Source organism: Hipposideros armiger, unplaced genomic scaffold, assembly GCF_001890085.2.
Source record: "Hipposideros armiger isolate ML-2016 unplaced genomic scaffold, ASM189008v1 scaffold_419, whole genome shotgun sequence".
In the NCBI taxonomy this organism is placed as follows: domain Eukaryota; kingdom Metazoa; phylum Chordata; class Mammalia; order Chiroptera; family Hipposideridae; genus Hipposideros; species Hipposideros armiger.
The window spans coordinates 685,520-702,796 of record NW_017731769.1 but is presented as its reverse complement, the minus strand read 5'-3'; the positions used below and the strand labels follow the sequence as shown (position 1 = coordinate 702,796).

The 17,277-nt window shown below is 50.1% G+C and overlaps 1 protein-coding gene across 2 annotated transcripts; it reads right to left on the bottom strand.

Moving 5' to 3' along the window:
* Positions 1-401: 401 nt before the first annotated feature.
* Positions 402-16,711, bottom strand: ZNF275 (zinc finger protein 275). 2 transcript variants are annotated; one of them, XM_019664339.1, is made up of 4 exons: positions 16,579-16,711; positions 7,415-7,521; positions 6,625-6,721; positions 402-6,393 (listed from the first exon to the last, which is right to left on the bottom strand). In XM_019664339.1, exon 4 carries the CDS (start codon positions 6,388-6,390, stop codon positions 5,263-5,265), a length of 1,128 nt encoding a protein of 375 aa, XP_019519884.1. In that variant the 5' UTR covers positions 6,391-6,393; positions 6,625-6,721; positions 7,415-7,521; positions 16,579-16,711; the 3' UTR covers positions 402-5,262. The 2 variants fall into 2 exon arrangements, with proteins under 2 accessions (XP_019519884.1, XP_019519883.1); XM_019664338.1 differs by having other exon boundaries at positions 7,419-7,521.
* Between the last annotated feature and the right edge of the window lie 566 nt (positions 16,712-17,277).

Below are 17,277 nucleotides of genomic sequence, written 5' to 3'. Positions count from 1 at the left end.
GCAAGACTGGCCTCCCCACTCCCACCCCCACGCAGCCCAGAGCGGCTGGCTGATTCTCAAGTCCCAGGGGCCACTTCTGCCATCCCATTCCTGGTTCCTAGGGGAGGAGCTCAGGGTCCAGCCTTGTCTTCCGCTCCCCACCTGGAATTCAGTTGGGGGAAAGGCCTAGCAGGGGTGGGGGGAGGCACCTGGCTGAATGACAGGCCCCTTCTGCCAAGGGGAATCTCAAACTTCTAGGAAAACCAGCCCTCCCTCCTCAGGACTCCTCTCCCCTCTATGCATCCAGCAAGTGGAGGCCAATACAGCCTAAACCCCAGGACGGGGCAGAACTCCAGAATGTGGAGCAAGGCAAGGGAAGAACTGATAAACTAAGCATTGACAAAATAAGTCAAGAAGACCAATGCCATTTAACATATTTATTGAAATCTACTTGATGCAAGGCACTGTGCTAGATCTGGTAGGGGGAATCAGACATGAAGGGCCACCCCTGTCTTCTAAGAGCTCACAATCTAATGGGTGGGGGAGGGAGCAAAGGAGGGGGAAGCTCTAGTGCAAGGCTGATTATAGTAAGTGCCATAAAACAGACAAGTTAAGGAGATTGGGAGGAAGGAAAAGTGTGCCAGCAACCAAAACATGAACTGGGGCGGGACATAGCTACTGTTCTCAGATGTATAAATAACACTGAAGGCCAAATTTAAAGAGACCATTTATACTTCTGAAAGTAAACACCCAAACTGACGCAATGACAATTATAGAATGTTAGTATACAGAGGAATAGAGATGTTATCAATTCCTCATCTGAAGGATTTGCTGGAAGTAGGGACACACTTCCAAAACCAAGAACATGGTGGATGGGGACTTAACTCACTTCATGGGGCAAATCTGATGTCAGTACAGGAATGATACCCAGACAGGAAAGCATTATTCAAACTCATTTGACACTAGAAGGCATAGACTGTTTGCCCATCTTAGAGAACAGAAGATAGTACCACATTTAAACAGGTGTTTACAACAGTCAGGTGGGACTTGGGCCAGGTAGAATATGAGGAAAGCCAGCCACATGATGCTTCTCAGGAAGCAGCCATGATAAAATGCAATTGGCTCTTGACAGATTGCAAAAAGCAGAGACCCACTCAAGCTGGCTCAAGTCAAGGAAGTCTATGGTGGGGACACAAGTGGACCAATGAGAATGAGGGCAGTTGTTAGATGACAATCCAAGAACATAATGAGGCCAGGCTTTCCTCGGGGTGCTGGGATTGAGGCAGCTCTGGGGCACCTAACAGGAACCCACAGATCTTCAAGCCATTGCTGCCCAATTCCTCTAAATACTGTGTGGCTCCCTTTCTTCCAACACTAATTAGAAACATCTTGGTTGCCTTGTTCGAGAACCTAAAAGGCCCAGCCCATCATCTCCAGCCAGCTCTGATGACTGGTTACTGCCCTTGAGTCAGGTGGTCAGTGCTGGTATAATTAATATGGCCTAGAAGTGGGGGTGGGGGGTCACATGGCACACAACAGGACCCAAGCCAGGGGCACTCGGAATGCAACACATGAGAAAGATGCCCATTGTGATAGGGTGGGGTTCATTCTGGAAATGTGCGAGTGGGTATGGCACAACTAATCAACATAGTTAATCTCAAGCAGCAAAAACAGTAAACAATTATTCTTTTGAAATTTTCAGCAAGTATTCAAAACTTTAATAAAAGCAATGGAGGGTTTCTTTCAGAATATAAGAAAAAGATATACTTCTAATGAGAGCCGGCATCCTATGTAACCCAACTGCTCTTCATTTCCCTTGCGAAAGGAATCCATGTGATTAGAAAGAAAAATGAAATGAGGTAGATACACGAATGCATAGACAAGCACACACGAGACAGAAAGCTTGATCACATTTTGCATCTGACATAGCAGTACACCTAGAGAATCCCAGGAAATCCACCCCCAAGTTACCAGAGGCAAAAACGGAACTTGGCGCAACTACAAGAAACACGTGAAAGCCACAGACTGCTTGCATTTGGAGAGCATGGACTTCACCTGCAAACACAGTGACGAAAAAGACGCGGTCTTTAGTGTTAACTCTGGAAGAGGGTTTGAGAGGAAATTATAGAGCCGAGAATGGAAAAAAGAAAATGAGGGTGTTACAGAATGCCAGGACAATGTGTCCCGGCTGGGGGAAAGGGAGCAGTGATGACGATGCTAAGTTCCGAGTTAATACTGCATCTGGATCCTTCATAAAACCTGACACATGCCTAGTGAATAGGCAAGACATGGCCGAGTACTTGCAGGTGTAGGTGCCAGACTTGCCCCTCCGTGGACATCACCATTCCTTACCCAAATGACACTTGTATCAAACACGTCATAACAGCTTGAAAAGAGAAAACTGCTGAAAGAAGTAGTGATCTCAGACACAGATTCACGACTACTGCAAGAACTGAAGCCCACAGAGCAAAAGGAATCGCTATGTAACAAGTGCTGCCAGCGGCTCTCCAGCCTGGAGCTCAGGATGGAGATGTAGCAGAGAGCCACTGGTGTGGCCTGGGGGGCCATTCCAGAGTACCTTCTGGCTAAGGTCAGAGAGGTCACTATGGTACCTGCTTCCCAGGATCGGGGGCTTCTGGGAAGTTCTGCCCCAGCCTTGGTGGGCCCATCAGAAGGGCACACTTCCTCTCCAGGCTTTCTAGTGCCCCCCCAACCGCGGGCACAGCTGCTGGGGAGTCACACCATAGCCCCCGTGTCGCCAGCTTCTACCTGCGGGCTCTGCAGGAGGGGCCAGGCTTCTGGCCAGCCCTCGCTGCTGTTCCTCCTGGGGGAGGGTGCCGGAAGTGACAGCCCAGCCCCAGGACGACTAGCTTCTATTTCTATGCCACATGGGCCATCAGAAGGGCATCATTGCCCTCCAAACCCTTGCTTTATTGCCCCTCCTGCTGTAAGTCACAGCCCAGGCCTGGTGTGGCCGGCTTCTATCACCATGACACACAGGCCCTCAGAGGGGCACAGTTCTTCTCCGAGCCTTTGTTCTGTTGCCCCTCTTAGATGTGGCTGCAGGAGGTGACGTCAGAACACGTGGGTGAATCTCCCCCTAGTTGCCAAAAGTGGAAGCCACCAAACCAACCTCTTTCTTGTTCCAGAGTCACTTGCTAAGAGGAGGATGTGATTCACATGACAGCATCGTCAGGTGATTCTTCTTGTGTTTGAGATGTCTCTTGGGTGGATCTGCTGCTCAGGCACTGAATCCACGCCAGGTATGGCCAAGGCTCCCAGGAGCTCAAAGGATGGTCGGCTGCTGCCAACACCAAGTGTGGACCACCCCATTAATGTAGGTGAGGCCCAGCCCTGCTGCTGATGGCTAGGGCTATACTGAGGAGCAGTCAGCGTTCGGGCCAATCTGTGATGGAAGTTTCTCTCGCGTGCCTGAGTGGCCAGGTTAGATAGTCAAGTACTGCCCACAGACATGCACAGAGTCTGCAACTTGGATGAGGAGTGAGCCTGCTTCTCCGGCCCATTCCCATCCAGCCTGCCCACCTGGCATATTCACCTTTGGGTGGGGCAGGGCTTTCAACTTTTCATTTGTAATTAAAATTCTAGAAGAAAATGTCATCATACCTAACTACTGAAGCAATGAAAGTTTACGATTTAACGGACAACAATGAATGCTTGGATTTGTAAAAATTAAAAAGCTTGCATAACAAAAATGTAGTAAAAGTGCTACAAAGAGCAAAACAATAAAATTGGAAAAGAGATCATCACAATCAATATAGAAAGAACTGCTGTATAAAGTCAATATATCCAAAGGTAACTTGATAACTGGTCAAAGGAGATGAACGTACCATTTGCATGCAAGAAAACGGAAACAGTATTTAAGTCATCACATGAGAGAAAGATGATGAGACTAGGAGTCAGGAGGCCTGGGTCCACCACCAGTTCTGGTACTAATGAGCCATAGAATGACAGCAATAACTATGACGATGACAGCAGATGCCCTTCACTGAGTGTCCTATGCCAGGCGTGGTGTCGCAGTCCTCACCATAACTGCAGGAGGTAGTCCTATGTTCACCCCCGTTTTATAGAGCTGGAAACGGAGGGCTGGAGAAGTACCATCTAGGTCTCTTATGAGGAGAGGCAATCATTCCCAGAAAGAAGGCGTCACCTTACACTTGAGTCCTTGAGACGTCTCTGTTGCTATGGAGATGCTCTCTCAACTACTTTATTTTGAACAAAATAGTGCTGCTGAGGACTAGACCCATTAGCCTGAAACAAACCCCAATTAATGCTAGTTTTGGATATGTGTGAGAGTCACCAGATTGAACTGGTTTCAGGAAAAAAGGATGCAAAAAAAAAATTAACCTAGGAGCATGACCTCACAATGACAAGTTTTTGATGCTTAAAAGGCTTTTATAGGTCATTTCAAAAAGCAACACCTGAAGTGGTTATGTTGTTGAGCTACAGGACAAACTAGAAAAACCATTTTCCTAATGTTACATGAAAACGAATGTATGGCTTGGAAAGAAATTTCTAGTGAGAGCCTTGTGCAGGGATTGTCACAGTGCTACATGGCACACAGCTCGGATGGGTAGAAGGCATTAGATGAACTCTGAAACTGATGACTGAAAAGAGACTCCCAGGCTGGTGAAAACGGTGAGGTCAGAAATGCACATGAGGAGTTAGAACAAAATAATCTCATGGAACGGAACGTGGGAAAAAGGGAGTATTTTCTAAATTAATATATTATTCTATATAATATGTGATTTACAATATGTATGTATAACTAAATTAATAAATTAAATATTATAACACATTTGAGTATTCTATTTATATCCCTAAAAATTTATGAATTCAAGTAGGCCAAAAGACTCTGGGGCAATCTCTTCGGGACAGGATGCCATCATTAAACAGCTCTATGTCTCAGTTTCCCTGAGGTGGGAGCTTGGAGGGGAGGACCAACGAGGCCCCTCTTCACCCCCACATCCAGGTTTGCTCTCTCATTTTCAGATTCAAGACCTGCGGATTTAAATACCTGGAAGGTACTTTATGCCCATTAAACTAGCCAAGATCAATTAAAATGGAAAAAGCTACTCTGGAGAGGCAAAATGGGAAACATACACTTATAAGTTGCTGGTGGCAGTATAAATTGGTTTCAACATTTTTGACAATAAAATATATAAGCGCTACAAAACTGTTCATCTCCTTTGACTCTGCCATCCCACTCTAGGGCCCCGGGCTCCTGCAGGAACCCGCCAACAGCCGAGGGGCTGCGGGCCTCATCTACTCGTGGTGGGTGGGCTGATGCTTCTGCAGCGCCGACCGCCTCTTGAACACGCGGCCACATTCACTGCACTCACAGCGTCTGGCTCCACTGTGGGTCCGCCGATGGCGACTCAGGCCTGAGCTCCTCCGGAAGGCCTTTCCACACTTGTCACACTCGTAGGGTTTCAGTCCGCTGTGGATCCGCCGGTGTTTAATCAGGTCAGAGGGCCCCCGGAAGGCCTTGCCGCAGTCGCCGCACACATAGGGCCGCTCCCCAGTGTGAATGCGCTGGTGCTCCAGGAGGCTGGAGCTCTGCCGGAAGGCCTTCCCGCACTGGCCGCACTCGTACGGCTTCTCGCCCGTGTGGATCCGCCGGTGCTTGGTGAGCTCCGAGCTCCTGCGGAACAGCTTGCCACAGTGGGGACACCCGTAGGGCTTGGCCCCGCTGTGGATGCGCTGGTGCTCGGCCAGCCCATTGACCCCCCTGAAGGACTTGCCACAGTCGTCACAGTCGAAGGGCAGGTGGCCGGTGTGCATTCGCTGGTGCTTGAGAAGTTCCTGGCGATCCAGGAAATCCCTGCTGCATGCCTTGCAGGCAAAGGGCTTTTCCAGAATATGAAGCTTCTGATGGTGAAAGAGGTGGGTGTTGACTTTGAAGGACCGCCCACATTCTTCACAGTCAAAAGGCTTCTCTCTGCTGTGGACACGCAGGTGTTGACTGAGGCCTGCATTCTTCTTAAACCTTTTCCCACATTCCTCGCACTCGAAAGGTTTCGCCTCCTTCTCCATTTGCTCCCTCTTCTCCATGGCATCTTCGACAGACCGACTTGGGCCGGGGCGGGGCTCTGCAGCCACGTGGCTCTTCTGGTGCTCATTGAACTCGGAGACCCCCCTGAAGATCTTCCCACAATCGCCACACTCCCAGCTCTTCACCTCACTGTGAATTCTCTGGTGCTGCACAAGGAGGACCTTAAGCCGAAAGGCATCCCCGCACTCTTTACATGAAAAGTGATGCTCTATGGGCAGATCCTGGGGGCTCCCTCCCCTCCCCTCAGAGTCCCCAGTCTGTTTGACCTCAGGGCTGGGCTCACTGGCCCTCGGGGAGCTCGGGGATGCCATCTCCTGTGGCTGGGCCTCTTCACCCATCGTCTGCAAAAGAGGGAGGAAGGCAGTTATTCTATGCTGTCAAGGATTGCTTTCCTCCTGAGACAGCTGCTTAGCACCAGGCCTGGGGCCACCAGGGCGGGACAGCTGGGGCCCATCCAACTGGAAGCAAGGACCACAGAGGGAAGGGGCAGCCACACCCTCTCTCCAAAGGCTTACTTAGCTGGGCCATCCCCATGATTTCCTCACATTTCTTCAGGATTCCTTTTCACTTACCAGAATACCTAACTCGATCTGTGTTAAGGGTCTAAGACCAACAGCACGTGTCTTTGCACCAGGTGAGAGATCAAAACAGAATTCCAAACAGGAACTCCTGTTGGGGGGGAAAAGGAAACGGGTTATGGTGGCAGCCAGAGAGGACATCAGAACAGTACAGAAACAGGGCAGGGCCTTCAAAGGAGAGCCCCTTTCAATATTCAAAGTATGGGTTGGCTGTGACCTTAGGAAGTCATTCATCCAATTCAAATCCCTTTCCCAAGGGCTGGCTCCTTCCAGGGGCTGGATAAGGCAGGTTCTGGGCTCACCTGGGCAGAATGCCAGGTGGTCATCCTGAGGAGCTGACCCTCCCTTTCTCCCTATCCACCCCCTCAGGGCCCACACACTGAACTTCACGCTCTCTTGTACAAGCCCACACCCAACCCCAGCAGTCTAAGAACACTCTCCACCTCACACATGCAGCCCAATTGTGCACAGGAGCTTGCTGTTGTCAACCTCTCTTCTCAACAGTAAACTACTATAAAATGGCTATGCAATTTCCATCATTTGTGGGTTTAAAAAGTATTCTAAATTACAGTGGCCAGTTTGTTCTCATTTCTTTCCAAGAAAAGGCCAGGGGGGCTTCTTTCTGGGCCATTAGGAGTTGGGGGGGAGCTGCAATTTTGAGGTGTTGGGTGTGGCAGACCCTTTGTATTTCCTTGCAGTCCATCACTGGGAAGCACAGCCCCCTCATCCCACTCCCACTGCATAGGACCACGAAGCTGGTGGAAGGGCTAGGGGATGTCCTTACTCACGGAAGTCACGTGCTCATAATATGCCAGTGTCGTCTGCTCAGTGTCCAGCCTCAATCACTCCCTTTGTGAGGTACTGTGCCACATCGCCAAATGTCAGTGAGTCCTGAAAGAATTCAAAGGGATAACCAGTCCTTCCATCCATTCTAGAATGAGGCAGAGGCAGCACCAGTAATACCAGGGACACATGGTGAGGGTCTGGAGTGGGTGTGCCTTGCTAACATGGAAATCTAACCACAGGTGTCAAGAAGTCCTAGAAAGAGAACCTGACCGAGTGCCAGGAGACCTGGGCCATGGCCCTGGCCTCCCATTGTCTTCCCAAGGGACCTCCATTTAATCACTTTCCTGGATTGAAACTCAGCTCTCCCAGCAGTATGATGGGGATTACAAGCCCAGCGGGCATTGGCTCCTTGGCAGAATCCAAGCAGAGAAGTAGAGGGAGGGAGGGAGGGAAAGCAGCAGCTGGGGTTCAGGCCCTGCCTTCTGTCATCCTGGGGCAAGACGCGAGGCCAAGGCCAGAATTCGGGAGCAATGACAGATCGCCAAGCCAGGCAGAGGGAAGCACAGCTCAATAGGGCCTCCAGCAGCTCAAGAGGGCCTGGTCAGGACCTGGTTTCCCAGGACTCTATCCTGGGGAAGGGCAAGACCCTGTGGGAAGGGGCACAGGCAGAGCTAAGGAAAGTGAAAAGAGCCCTGAGTGACAGCAGCTCTGCCTCTGGGTTCCCTGGGACGAGACTGGCGATTTCTTTTTCCCTGGTTTTACATCTTGTTGAGCCTTCTCTTGCATAGCAGCTGAATGACAAGCCAAAGCCTAGGTACGTCTAAGAAAACATACCCCAAACAGTAGAGAAAGTGGGCTGGAAAAGAATGAATACAGGCAGGCCAGAGGGAGCCCTGACAAGAACAATGAATGTTAGTTACTCCAGGCATAGCTGGGAGAAGACAGACACAGACGGAGAGCTGATGGCAGGGAGGCTGGCTTTCAGAGACAGGCCAGCCACAGGCCTCCTAGCAGCCAACGTGAAGAGGTCAGTGCTCGCTCACACTGCCCGGAAGGAAGCGTTCCCAAAATAATATTGGGAGAAATAACTAGGAAGTGAGAGATTCTTTCCCACTTTGTAGGAGCAACAAAAACCCAAGTCAAGTCACTAGAGGGAAGAGAGGCAACCAAGGGCGGGAACCAGGGCTTTCTGACCAGCAGCAAGGCCATGTAAAGGCTACATCCCAGCTCGCTGAAACAATCTGCCAGGTGACAACGAGACAGTTGCAGACAAGAACATTTCTGTGATACATTCGACTAAAGGAAAAGCTGAAAAAAAGTTGGAAAAAGAAGCATTAAGAAAAAGATCTTCAGGGCCGGCCGAGTGGCACGATGGTTAAGAACTCACTTGGGACGCCAGAGGACCCTGGTTCGGATCCCACATATGAGGGCCAGCGACACTGCCGTCCACAGCTAAGATGCTGAACAACAGCTCAACCTGGATCTGGGCTGCTGTGAGTCGCCGGTGATGGCGTAGGCTGCAGCCCCTGCTGCAGTGGGTTGCCATGGGCTACCGTGTGTAGCCAGCAGCCAGCGTGAGCGGCCAGCAGCCGCAGTGAGCAGCCATCCAGAAGCCGGCGACTGATGTGCCTCACCCAGGAAGAGCGCAATGATAATACCAACATGGGCCAGTGAAGCAATGTCCTCCACAACTAGACTGAAGAACAAAATGACAGCAACTTGTCTGTTCCCCTTCCCCTAATTCCCCAACGCTGTTCCCATCCCCCCAATTCCCCAATAAAAAATCTTTTAAAAAAAAAGATCTTCAAACACTAAGTTGCTAAATAAAAGGTCTGAACAATAAATATGTGTAAGTTACCTTTTTCTTCCAGATTGCAAAATGTGTTAAACATAAGATCCTACCAGACATGTGCATGTCCCCTGCCTCCCACTTCAGTGAGTGCAAAGAACCAGGAGCACAGTTTCTGTTCTGATGTCAGGTCAATTCAATTGAATTCATAATTAAATGAAAAAGAAGCATTTTTACACCAGCTCAAGGAGTACAAACCCCAGATATTCCAGCAGAAAAAACTTTTTACACACAATTAGATGCTATGTTAAAAGGATGTACGGAGGAGACTGCCACTTCTGGTCATGATGGAGTCACAAGGAAAAACAATGTAGAAAACTGGACAAAACAGATGTGAAACAACAGTTTTTAAGACATCAGACAGCAGGCAGTGCAGGATCATGATCCTTGAGAGAAGAGAAACAAATGAGGTGAGCTGTATCACTGTTCCAGTTCTCTGTCTGGAGGCAATTTCCAGATTGAGTGTTGGGAAGGGGGATCCAAGCAGAGCTTGGTGGCTTCATCAAGACAGACCAGCATTCAAGGCAGCTGGAAGTTTCAAAGCAGAATTCCAGAAAGGAGGATGCTATACAGAAGAAAGCTCCAAAAAAACCCCCAAAAAACCAAAAAAACCTCCACAAACCTCCATAAGGTTCCCCTTGAGTCTTTCCTGACTACTAAGCCATGCATGCATACAGTGGAACCCCAAAGGACTGGGAAAAGCATGGCCAGGAAGCTGTAAGCTGAACAATTCCCAGGATACATAAAGGTAGCAAAATGCTCAGGTCCAACAGACCAGAGTAGAGTCCTCAGTGATCACCTGGGGGCATTCAGTAAATAAAGAAAGGAAAAAGAACAGATGGGACAGACAGAAACAAACAGCAAGACGGTAAATTTAAATCCAGCCACATGGATAGTTAAGTTAAATGTAAATGGACCCAACAATCCAATTAATAATCCCCAAATCATAAGAACAAGAGGAAGAGGGAAATGATGAATGAGGCTCAGAACTCTGGAGATCTTACTGAGAGTCCTAGGACTCAGAGAAGGAAGAAAACCAGAAAGCTTAGGTATGAAATCAACAGGTGGCAGAAAACCAATAGAAAACCAAACATAAAATAAAAACCCATAGACATCAATAGGTGGCCAATGCAGGATGACATCTAGCAGATTACAGAAATGCGAATCCTTCACAAAAGATGCAGACAGAGAAACTGAAAAAAATCCAACGAGGGGAAGGGGAGAGAAGGGTAAGTATTTGCATTTTTGGAGTAAAAAAGGAATAAAGTAAGAGTGACTCGTAGCTAAAATGAGCGCACCTAGACTGTGATGTGTGCCACACCGGGGGTGGAGCCCGTGTCTAGAAGGGTCTGCTTTGTTTCTATAACGCATGCATTTTTAGTAACCAAGCTGCAATTCTTTGATAATCAGACAAGAAGAGCAATTTTAAAAGATGTGGGTAGACTTTGGATAAGAAAGATGCTCAGCAAGCAAGAGGACAGGGCTGAGGCCAAGGAGACAACAGGAAATGGCCGTCGAAGCTGGGCAACATCCACGCGGGCAAGGCAGGCACAGGGAAGAAGGGCTAGCAGGAATGTGGGGGTGGCCAGAAATCTCAGAGGTTGTGACTTCCTGGGCTCGGCCCCCCATGCTATCAGTGCCATGGACAGGCGTGAACAGAAAGCTTCCTTTTGCCTCAGTGTCCACAGAAGCCCCATGCCCATCTTTAACCAGCTGCCCAGCAGCCAAGCCCTGTGTGTCCCACTGTCACCTGAGCAGGACCCTCTATGAGCAGTTGGGTTCTTCCTGGTATACATTTGATGTTGACTTCCAATACAAAACAAACTGGTCATAGATTACTTATACAGCTTATTTTAAAAAATTTACTTCCAATTGCATTGAGGTTTTGCTGTCCAGCAGAATGGGGGAGGGGGGGAGTACACCTTGCACTCACCTTCTGAGAAAGACGGTCTGTTATAAACCTTGTCTCACTGCCCTCAGGCCAGAGACCTAAGGCCTTAATCCCCCACAAGGCCCTGGACCAGGCCATCAGGCCCATATTCCGCACCTCAAATCTCAGTCATTCCTTCCAGACACTCTGACCTTCATTCTTCCTAGATATGCCAAGGAGACACCCCTCAGGGCCTCTGAACCTGACAAATATGGCTTCTAAGAATCTGGGCCTCACTTAAGTGTCACCTCCCTAAAACGTCTTCACTCTCCAGTCTCATCCGGGTTTACTCGTAACACTTTCCATGACCTAAAACTTATCTTCTGAAATTGCTTTTTACCTGACTCTCCCCAGGAGAAATGTCACCTTCCACAGGACCGGGGCCTTCTCTTTCTTGGTCACCCTGATCCCCAACACCTGCAGCAGCTGCTGGCACTGAGTGGGCATGTGATAAACTGAGGGAGAGGGTCGTGTTATATGGAGCTGACTTCCATTTACAGGGCACCTAGTATGGGCTTGGCACTGCTTTCCCCTTCACTTAATTTAATTATTGCAACCTGTATTATTACTATGCCTCCACTTTACAGAGAAGGAAGTCATGGATCCAAGAGGTCAAGTAACTTGCCTGAAGTCCAGCTCCTAAGGTTTGAGACTTTTCAAACCATACCAGAGAAGACAGAAATAATATGAATCTCTCTCTCCCTCCCTCTCTCTCTCTCTCCCTTTCCTTCCAAGCCATCTACATTTAATTGGGAAAATCCTCCTGAAGTGTTCCATTTAATTGAGCGGATCCCACCGAAGTGTTTTTACTTAATTGGCCTGATTAACTGTTGAAATCCTGGAGTCCCAAGTCCCAAGTGAATCATTCATTATCCTTTCCTGGGTAGCCAACAGGAGTGGCCCTTCCTGTACCAGGCTTTCCCAGGGGACTTCATGGGAGCGCACTTCAGATCACCATCCACAGCAACAGAGCCCAAGGACACACAGAGATCATTTAGAAGGTGCTCATAAAAATAAGAGGGAAAATGTAAACCCCGATTCCATAAAAGGAAGGTAAACTGTATAATCAACCAAGTGTATCAGACAAAAGTTTTAGAAGCCAAAAAAGATCATGAAAAAAGATAATAACACATTAACCCCCACTGCAGTTAAAAAGAAAATTACCGGGGCCGGCCGAGTGGCGCGATGGTTAAGAACTCGCTTGGGATGCCAGAGGGCCCCGGTTCGGATCCCACATATGAGGGCCAGTGACACTGCCCTCTACAGCTAGGATGCTGAACAACAGCTCAACCTGGAGCTGGGCTGCCGTGGGTCGCCGGCTACGGCGTGGGCTGCAGCCCCTGTGGCAGTGGGTTGCCATGGGCTACCGTCTGTAGCCAGCAGCCAGCGTGAGCGGCCAGCAGTCGCAGTGAGCGGCCAGCAGCCGCAGTGAGCGGCCGTCCAGAAGCCGGCGACTGATCTGCCTCGCCCTGGAAGAGCGCAATGATGGTGCCAACTTGGGCCAGTGAAGCAACGTCCTCCACAACTAGACTGAAGAACAAAACGACAGCAACTTGTCTGTTCCCCTTCCCCCAATTCCCCAGCACTGTTCCCATCCCCCCAATTCCCCAATAAAAATCTTTAAAAAAAAAAAGAAAAGAAAATTACCATCAATCCCAGAGACAATCGGATCACTTAGAAGACATGTTACACAACTGTTCCACTTTAAAACGGTGGAACTAATCTGGAAAAAAAGCTGGACGCCGTGACCAAAGTGACAAAAACAGGTGTCTGCTGCCTTCCAAAAGTGAACCTTGGGGGAGCAAGGTCAAAGCAATTCCAGGCAGAATATGAAAACCATTGTAGTGCACCCAGTGGATACAGAGGGTGAGGCTGACCTTCAACGTAAGTCGCTATGGAAAAGCATGCCCCAAATCGCAGAAGGTGCACTTCTATACCCAGCCAGGAAATGGGAATTTGGACAAAGATATGGGAAAACAAATCTCTATCTCTTAACGTAAATAATATTATCTTCCTTCTTTAAGTGAGATGTAAAGTGTAGTCTAATGACTATACTTTGTCAGACAGCGAAGGCCCTGTCAAGGTTGACTTTGGACTCCACCCTGAACCTAATCGAGTGCCACAGCCGCTGCAGGGGTTTCATGAACACAGGGAATCTGAAAAACCATGCTTTCTAAATCACAAGAGCTCACCGAGTGAACAAATGTTCCTGATAGTGCTTTAGATGGCAATGTGACTTTTAACCAACTTATTCAAACTGAATTTTCCATAGGGAATCAGAAACATTAAAAGAACCAAAATAACCATTCCACATTGATCAGAAAGTCAGAGTTGAATTCAATGGAGACAAAAACCAACCCGTGTCATAAAAAGTCAAGAATTAGGTGTCTTCTGGTTACTTTTGAGCTGAGAACCCCTCCTCAGAATGTCTGGCTTCTAGTAAAGACTGCTTTGGAACCTAAAAGATCAGTGTTTGACCGATTCCATGGCACAAATAGCCAAGCAACCTCCTCGGCAGGTGCTGTCTGTCCCTGGGCAGTGGGGGTAGGAGACAGGCATCAAGGCCACCCAAACTAGATCAATCTGGAAGCTTCTGGAAATTTCCAAGGGGTGCTAGAAACAGCGGGACTCCCTGGAGTACCTAGATAAGGACCTGTAACAGAATGTCCTCAGACCCCTGTAGACAACAAGTGGCTCATGGTGTTTGGTTCTGGGCCAGAGCAAAAATACCCTGGGGGGTATTTTTATAGGGCACACAAGAGACCTCACTCTTCAGCATCTAATTCAGCATCTAATGGGTGCCTGCAGCTCCCTCTCCCATCTAAATGATCACCTGGATTCCCAATTCTCCTTACTGGATATTTGTTTTCCCTTGGATCATGTCACTTAGACTGACAAAACTATCTCTGGGCAAAGATGGTTCGGTGACACTGGCATATATAAAAATATAGCCACGTTTGCAATGGAAACAATACTTCCCACCGTCTTGCATCCCCACCCATGGGGCCTTCTAACAGCATGGCCAGCTTTAAGGCCTGCAGTTAAGGTCTGTAAACACCAGACTTACCCAAAATGGGCACACAGGAATAGTTCATCATCTTTTGGAACAATTCTGTGTGATCAGTCAAGCAGGTAAGGCCCTACCTATTGTACTGAAATAATTCAGGGGGACAGAAGCAGACTTAGGAACATGTTTTTCTGGGTTGTGAGTGGTCAATCAAAGGACAGGCTGACACTGAACACACCCTGAGTCATCTGGGTCTTCCCTGCTTTCAGGCAAAGCCAGGACACTGAGCTGAGCCAGGCCTGGCCTTCACGCACTCTCCACCTGTTGGGCCAGGATGTGGCCCTGAAGACCCCATTTGGGCCCACCTTGTACTGTGCACACACAATGCTGCTAGAAGTGGCAGAATCCTAAAGGGCCAAAAGAGAGGGTGTTTCACCAGGAAAGTCTGTTTCTCTTGGGATGTTTGTGTCTGTGTGTGTCTTTTTCTGTGTGTGTGGGTGGGAGGCATCTGTCTCTGTCTTCCCGAGTTTTCTTCTCTCACTCTGCCTGGGCACCTGTCCCTCTCTGTTTAGGTTTCCATTTTCTTTCCCTTCTATAAAAAGCCAGAAGGTGGACCAGAAGGAGATTTTGCAGTGTTTGTTGTACTTAATTGAGGAAAGGTTTACGTTTCCATTTCCCCAAGAAGATGCATGGCATCTTAGTAAAAATCAAAATAAATTGTAAATGTAGCTTTGTTTAGGTTATACTGCGCTGGCTATGAAAGATTCTAAATGGGGGTGGGTGTGCTGTGTAAATCCCAAGGGACCCTGGGCCATTTGCGGAGCCCAGGCAGGTTAGGGTCAGGGCTGGGATCACTGGGTTAGAACCCTGGTTGGGGTTTGCTAAGAACTCAAGCGACAGAGTAGCAGGTATGGGTGGGACCAAGGAGCCTGCATTTCCAACCAGCACTTGGCCCCCCTTAGCACTGGGCCATCTAGAGTCTGGAAGCTTCCTTGCCTCTGCTCAGCAGACAGGATTCCAACCGGTGAGCCTACTGAGTGGGATCCTACTCTGCGCTGTCAGACTTCTAGCAAGAGAATTCACACTTTCTAGTGATTTTCCAAAGGTTCTCTCACCCAAAGAAGGCTGAAAATCACTGCTTAATAGGAGTCTAAATATAGATCCAGGGAAGTTTTTGGGGAATGGACTGGACTGTGCCAGGTACAGTGCATGCTGCTTCTACTTAAAGACCCAATGGGGGAAGAGAGGGTGGGGGTTGGGGTGAGGCAGCATTAGTGCCCAGAGGGGGTGCTGTTCTAGCAATCCCATCTGAAATCCTTTGGTAAGGAAAATGTCGGGTCTGAGGTTGAAGAAAAAATATTTCACTGACCAAGGAGACTGGAGGGGCCTGGCGGCTGGGCTAGGCAAACGCTGGCTGGAGGGTGTCAGTTGAAACAGGGTGGGACCTCCGGGAAGAGGGCCAGGGTTTGGGGTGGGGGGGGTGACTGAAAGGGACCATGGGCTTTGGACGGCAGGCGAATGTGTGGGGGGGCGGATGGAAAAAGACATGTAATTAATCACCCAAATATAGACTAAAAGAGGCAGCAAAGGAGTTTAAGGGGGGGGGCACTGGAGCAGGAGATGTTGGCCCCAAGAAGGGTGACAGAAAAAGCCCTGTTCAAACCGAGGGCCTTCGGCTCCTCTTCCCCCAGCAAGGGCTGCCCCTCCCCCTCCCTCACGCCGCTTGAGCTCTAGCGTCCCCATCCTCCCCGCCAAGCTGAGGATCGACTCCCACTCAAAAGGAAAAGAGGGACTCCACTGGAAGGAACCGTCCCCAGCTAACTTACCCTGCGCCCCTGACTGTGGCTGAGCCCCTCTCCCAGACTGGGAAGAATCCCTTTAAAAACCCACACCAACGCCCCCTCCCTCTCAGCCTCCATTGCGCTCGGGGCAGCGGTCCGCTCTTTCCCACACTGACCCGTTCCCACCCCTTAGCGTCTTCCAAAACGCAGCGTAGGCTTCGACACGTCCGCGATTCCGGCCCCTGACCGCCGCCCCCCGCCCGCCGAGGGAAGGGCTTCGGGCCTCCTTGTATCCGCCATCCGGGACCCATTCCCCGCTCCAGCTGGCCCAGAGACGCCCCCCCGCAAAGGCCTGACCGTGCCGCCCCCTCCACCGCACACTCTCCGCAACACTCACCCCAACCCCGCACACTCTCCTGGGTCATCCCCCTGCGATCCTCCTGCTGCCCAAAGAATCACCTCGGCCCCGCACATTCACCCGCGTCCCGCGCACTGTCCCAGGCTTCCAGGGCATCCTCTCGCGGCCCGAACGACCATCAGTCTCCGCACACCCTCCCGCGCTCCGCGCACATCCTTCGGTGGCCCGCACACTCACCTCAGCCTGGCGGCGGCCTACGCGAGACGGAGCAGCGCTGGCACGGTCCAGGCAGGCCCGGCGTGGCAGGAAGCGCCACGGAGCCGCCCGCGGCCGGCTGAGCCCAGCAGCCCCTCAGCGCGTTTCCGGAGCCGCGGGCGCCGCTGGGGGTAGTGAGCGAGAGAGGCCCCGCCCCATCCCGACCCCGCCCGGCCTGCCGGTCCCGATTGGACCGGCGAGGGGGCGGGGCGGGAGAGGGGCGGGACTGAGGCCGGGGGAGGGTCGGGCCAGAGCCTCGGGGAGTCAAGCGCAGCGCTGAAGCATAGGTGGAGGGGCGAGGAGTGGAATGAATCTATGAATGAATGAATGAGTGAATGAATGAATGAGTGAATGAATGAGTGAATGAATGAACGAGCGAACGAACTGACCAACCCACGAAAAAAGGAACAAAAGGATGTAAAGGACCCCTCTCCGTTGGACGCCTTTTGGAGAGGATGAGGGTGGGGAGACGAGAAAGGCAGGCGAAGTAGATCAAAGTCAGCCCCCATTGGAGGGGTCAAAGCACCTAACTGAGTCACCAAAGATGTGAGGCCTGGCTGAGCCAGGCACTGAGAAGACATCTGTGAGCAAAATCAGGCCTCATCGCTGCCCTCAGAGGGCGCGCTTTGGCGCCCAAGAGCTCGTGTGTGTGTGTGTGTGTGTGTGTGTGTGTGTGTGTGT

Excerpts from the sequence above, each read along its gene's own strand:
- ZNF275 (XM_019664339.1), bottom strand. The coding sequence starts at position 6,390 with ATGGGTGAAGAGGCCCAGCCACAGGAGATGGCATCCCCGAGCTCCCCG.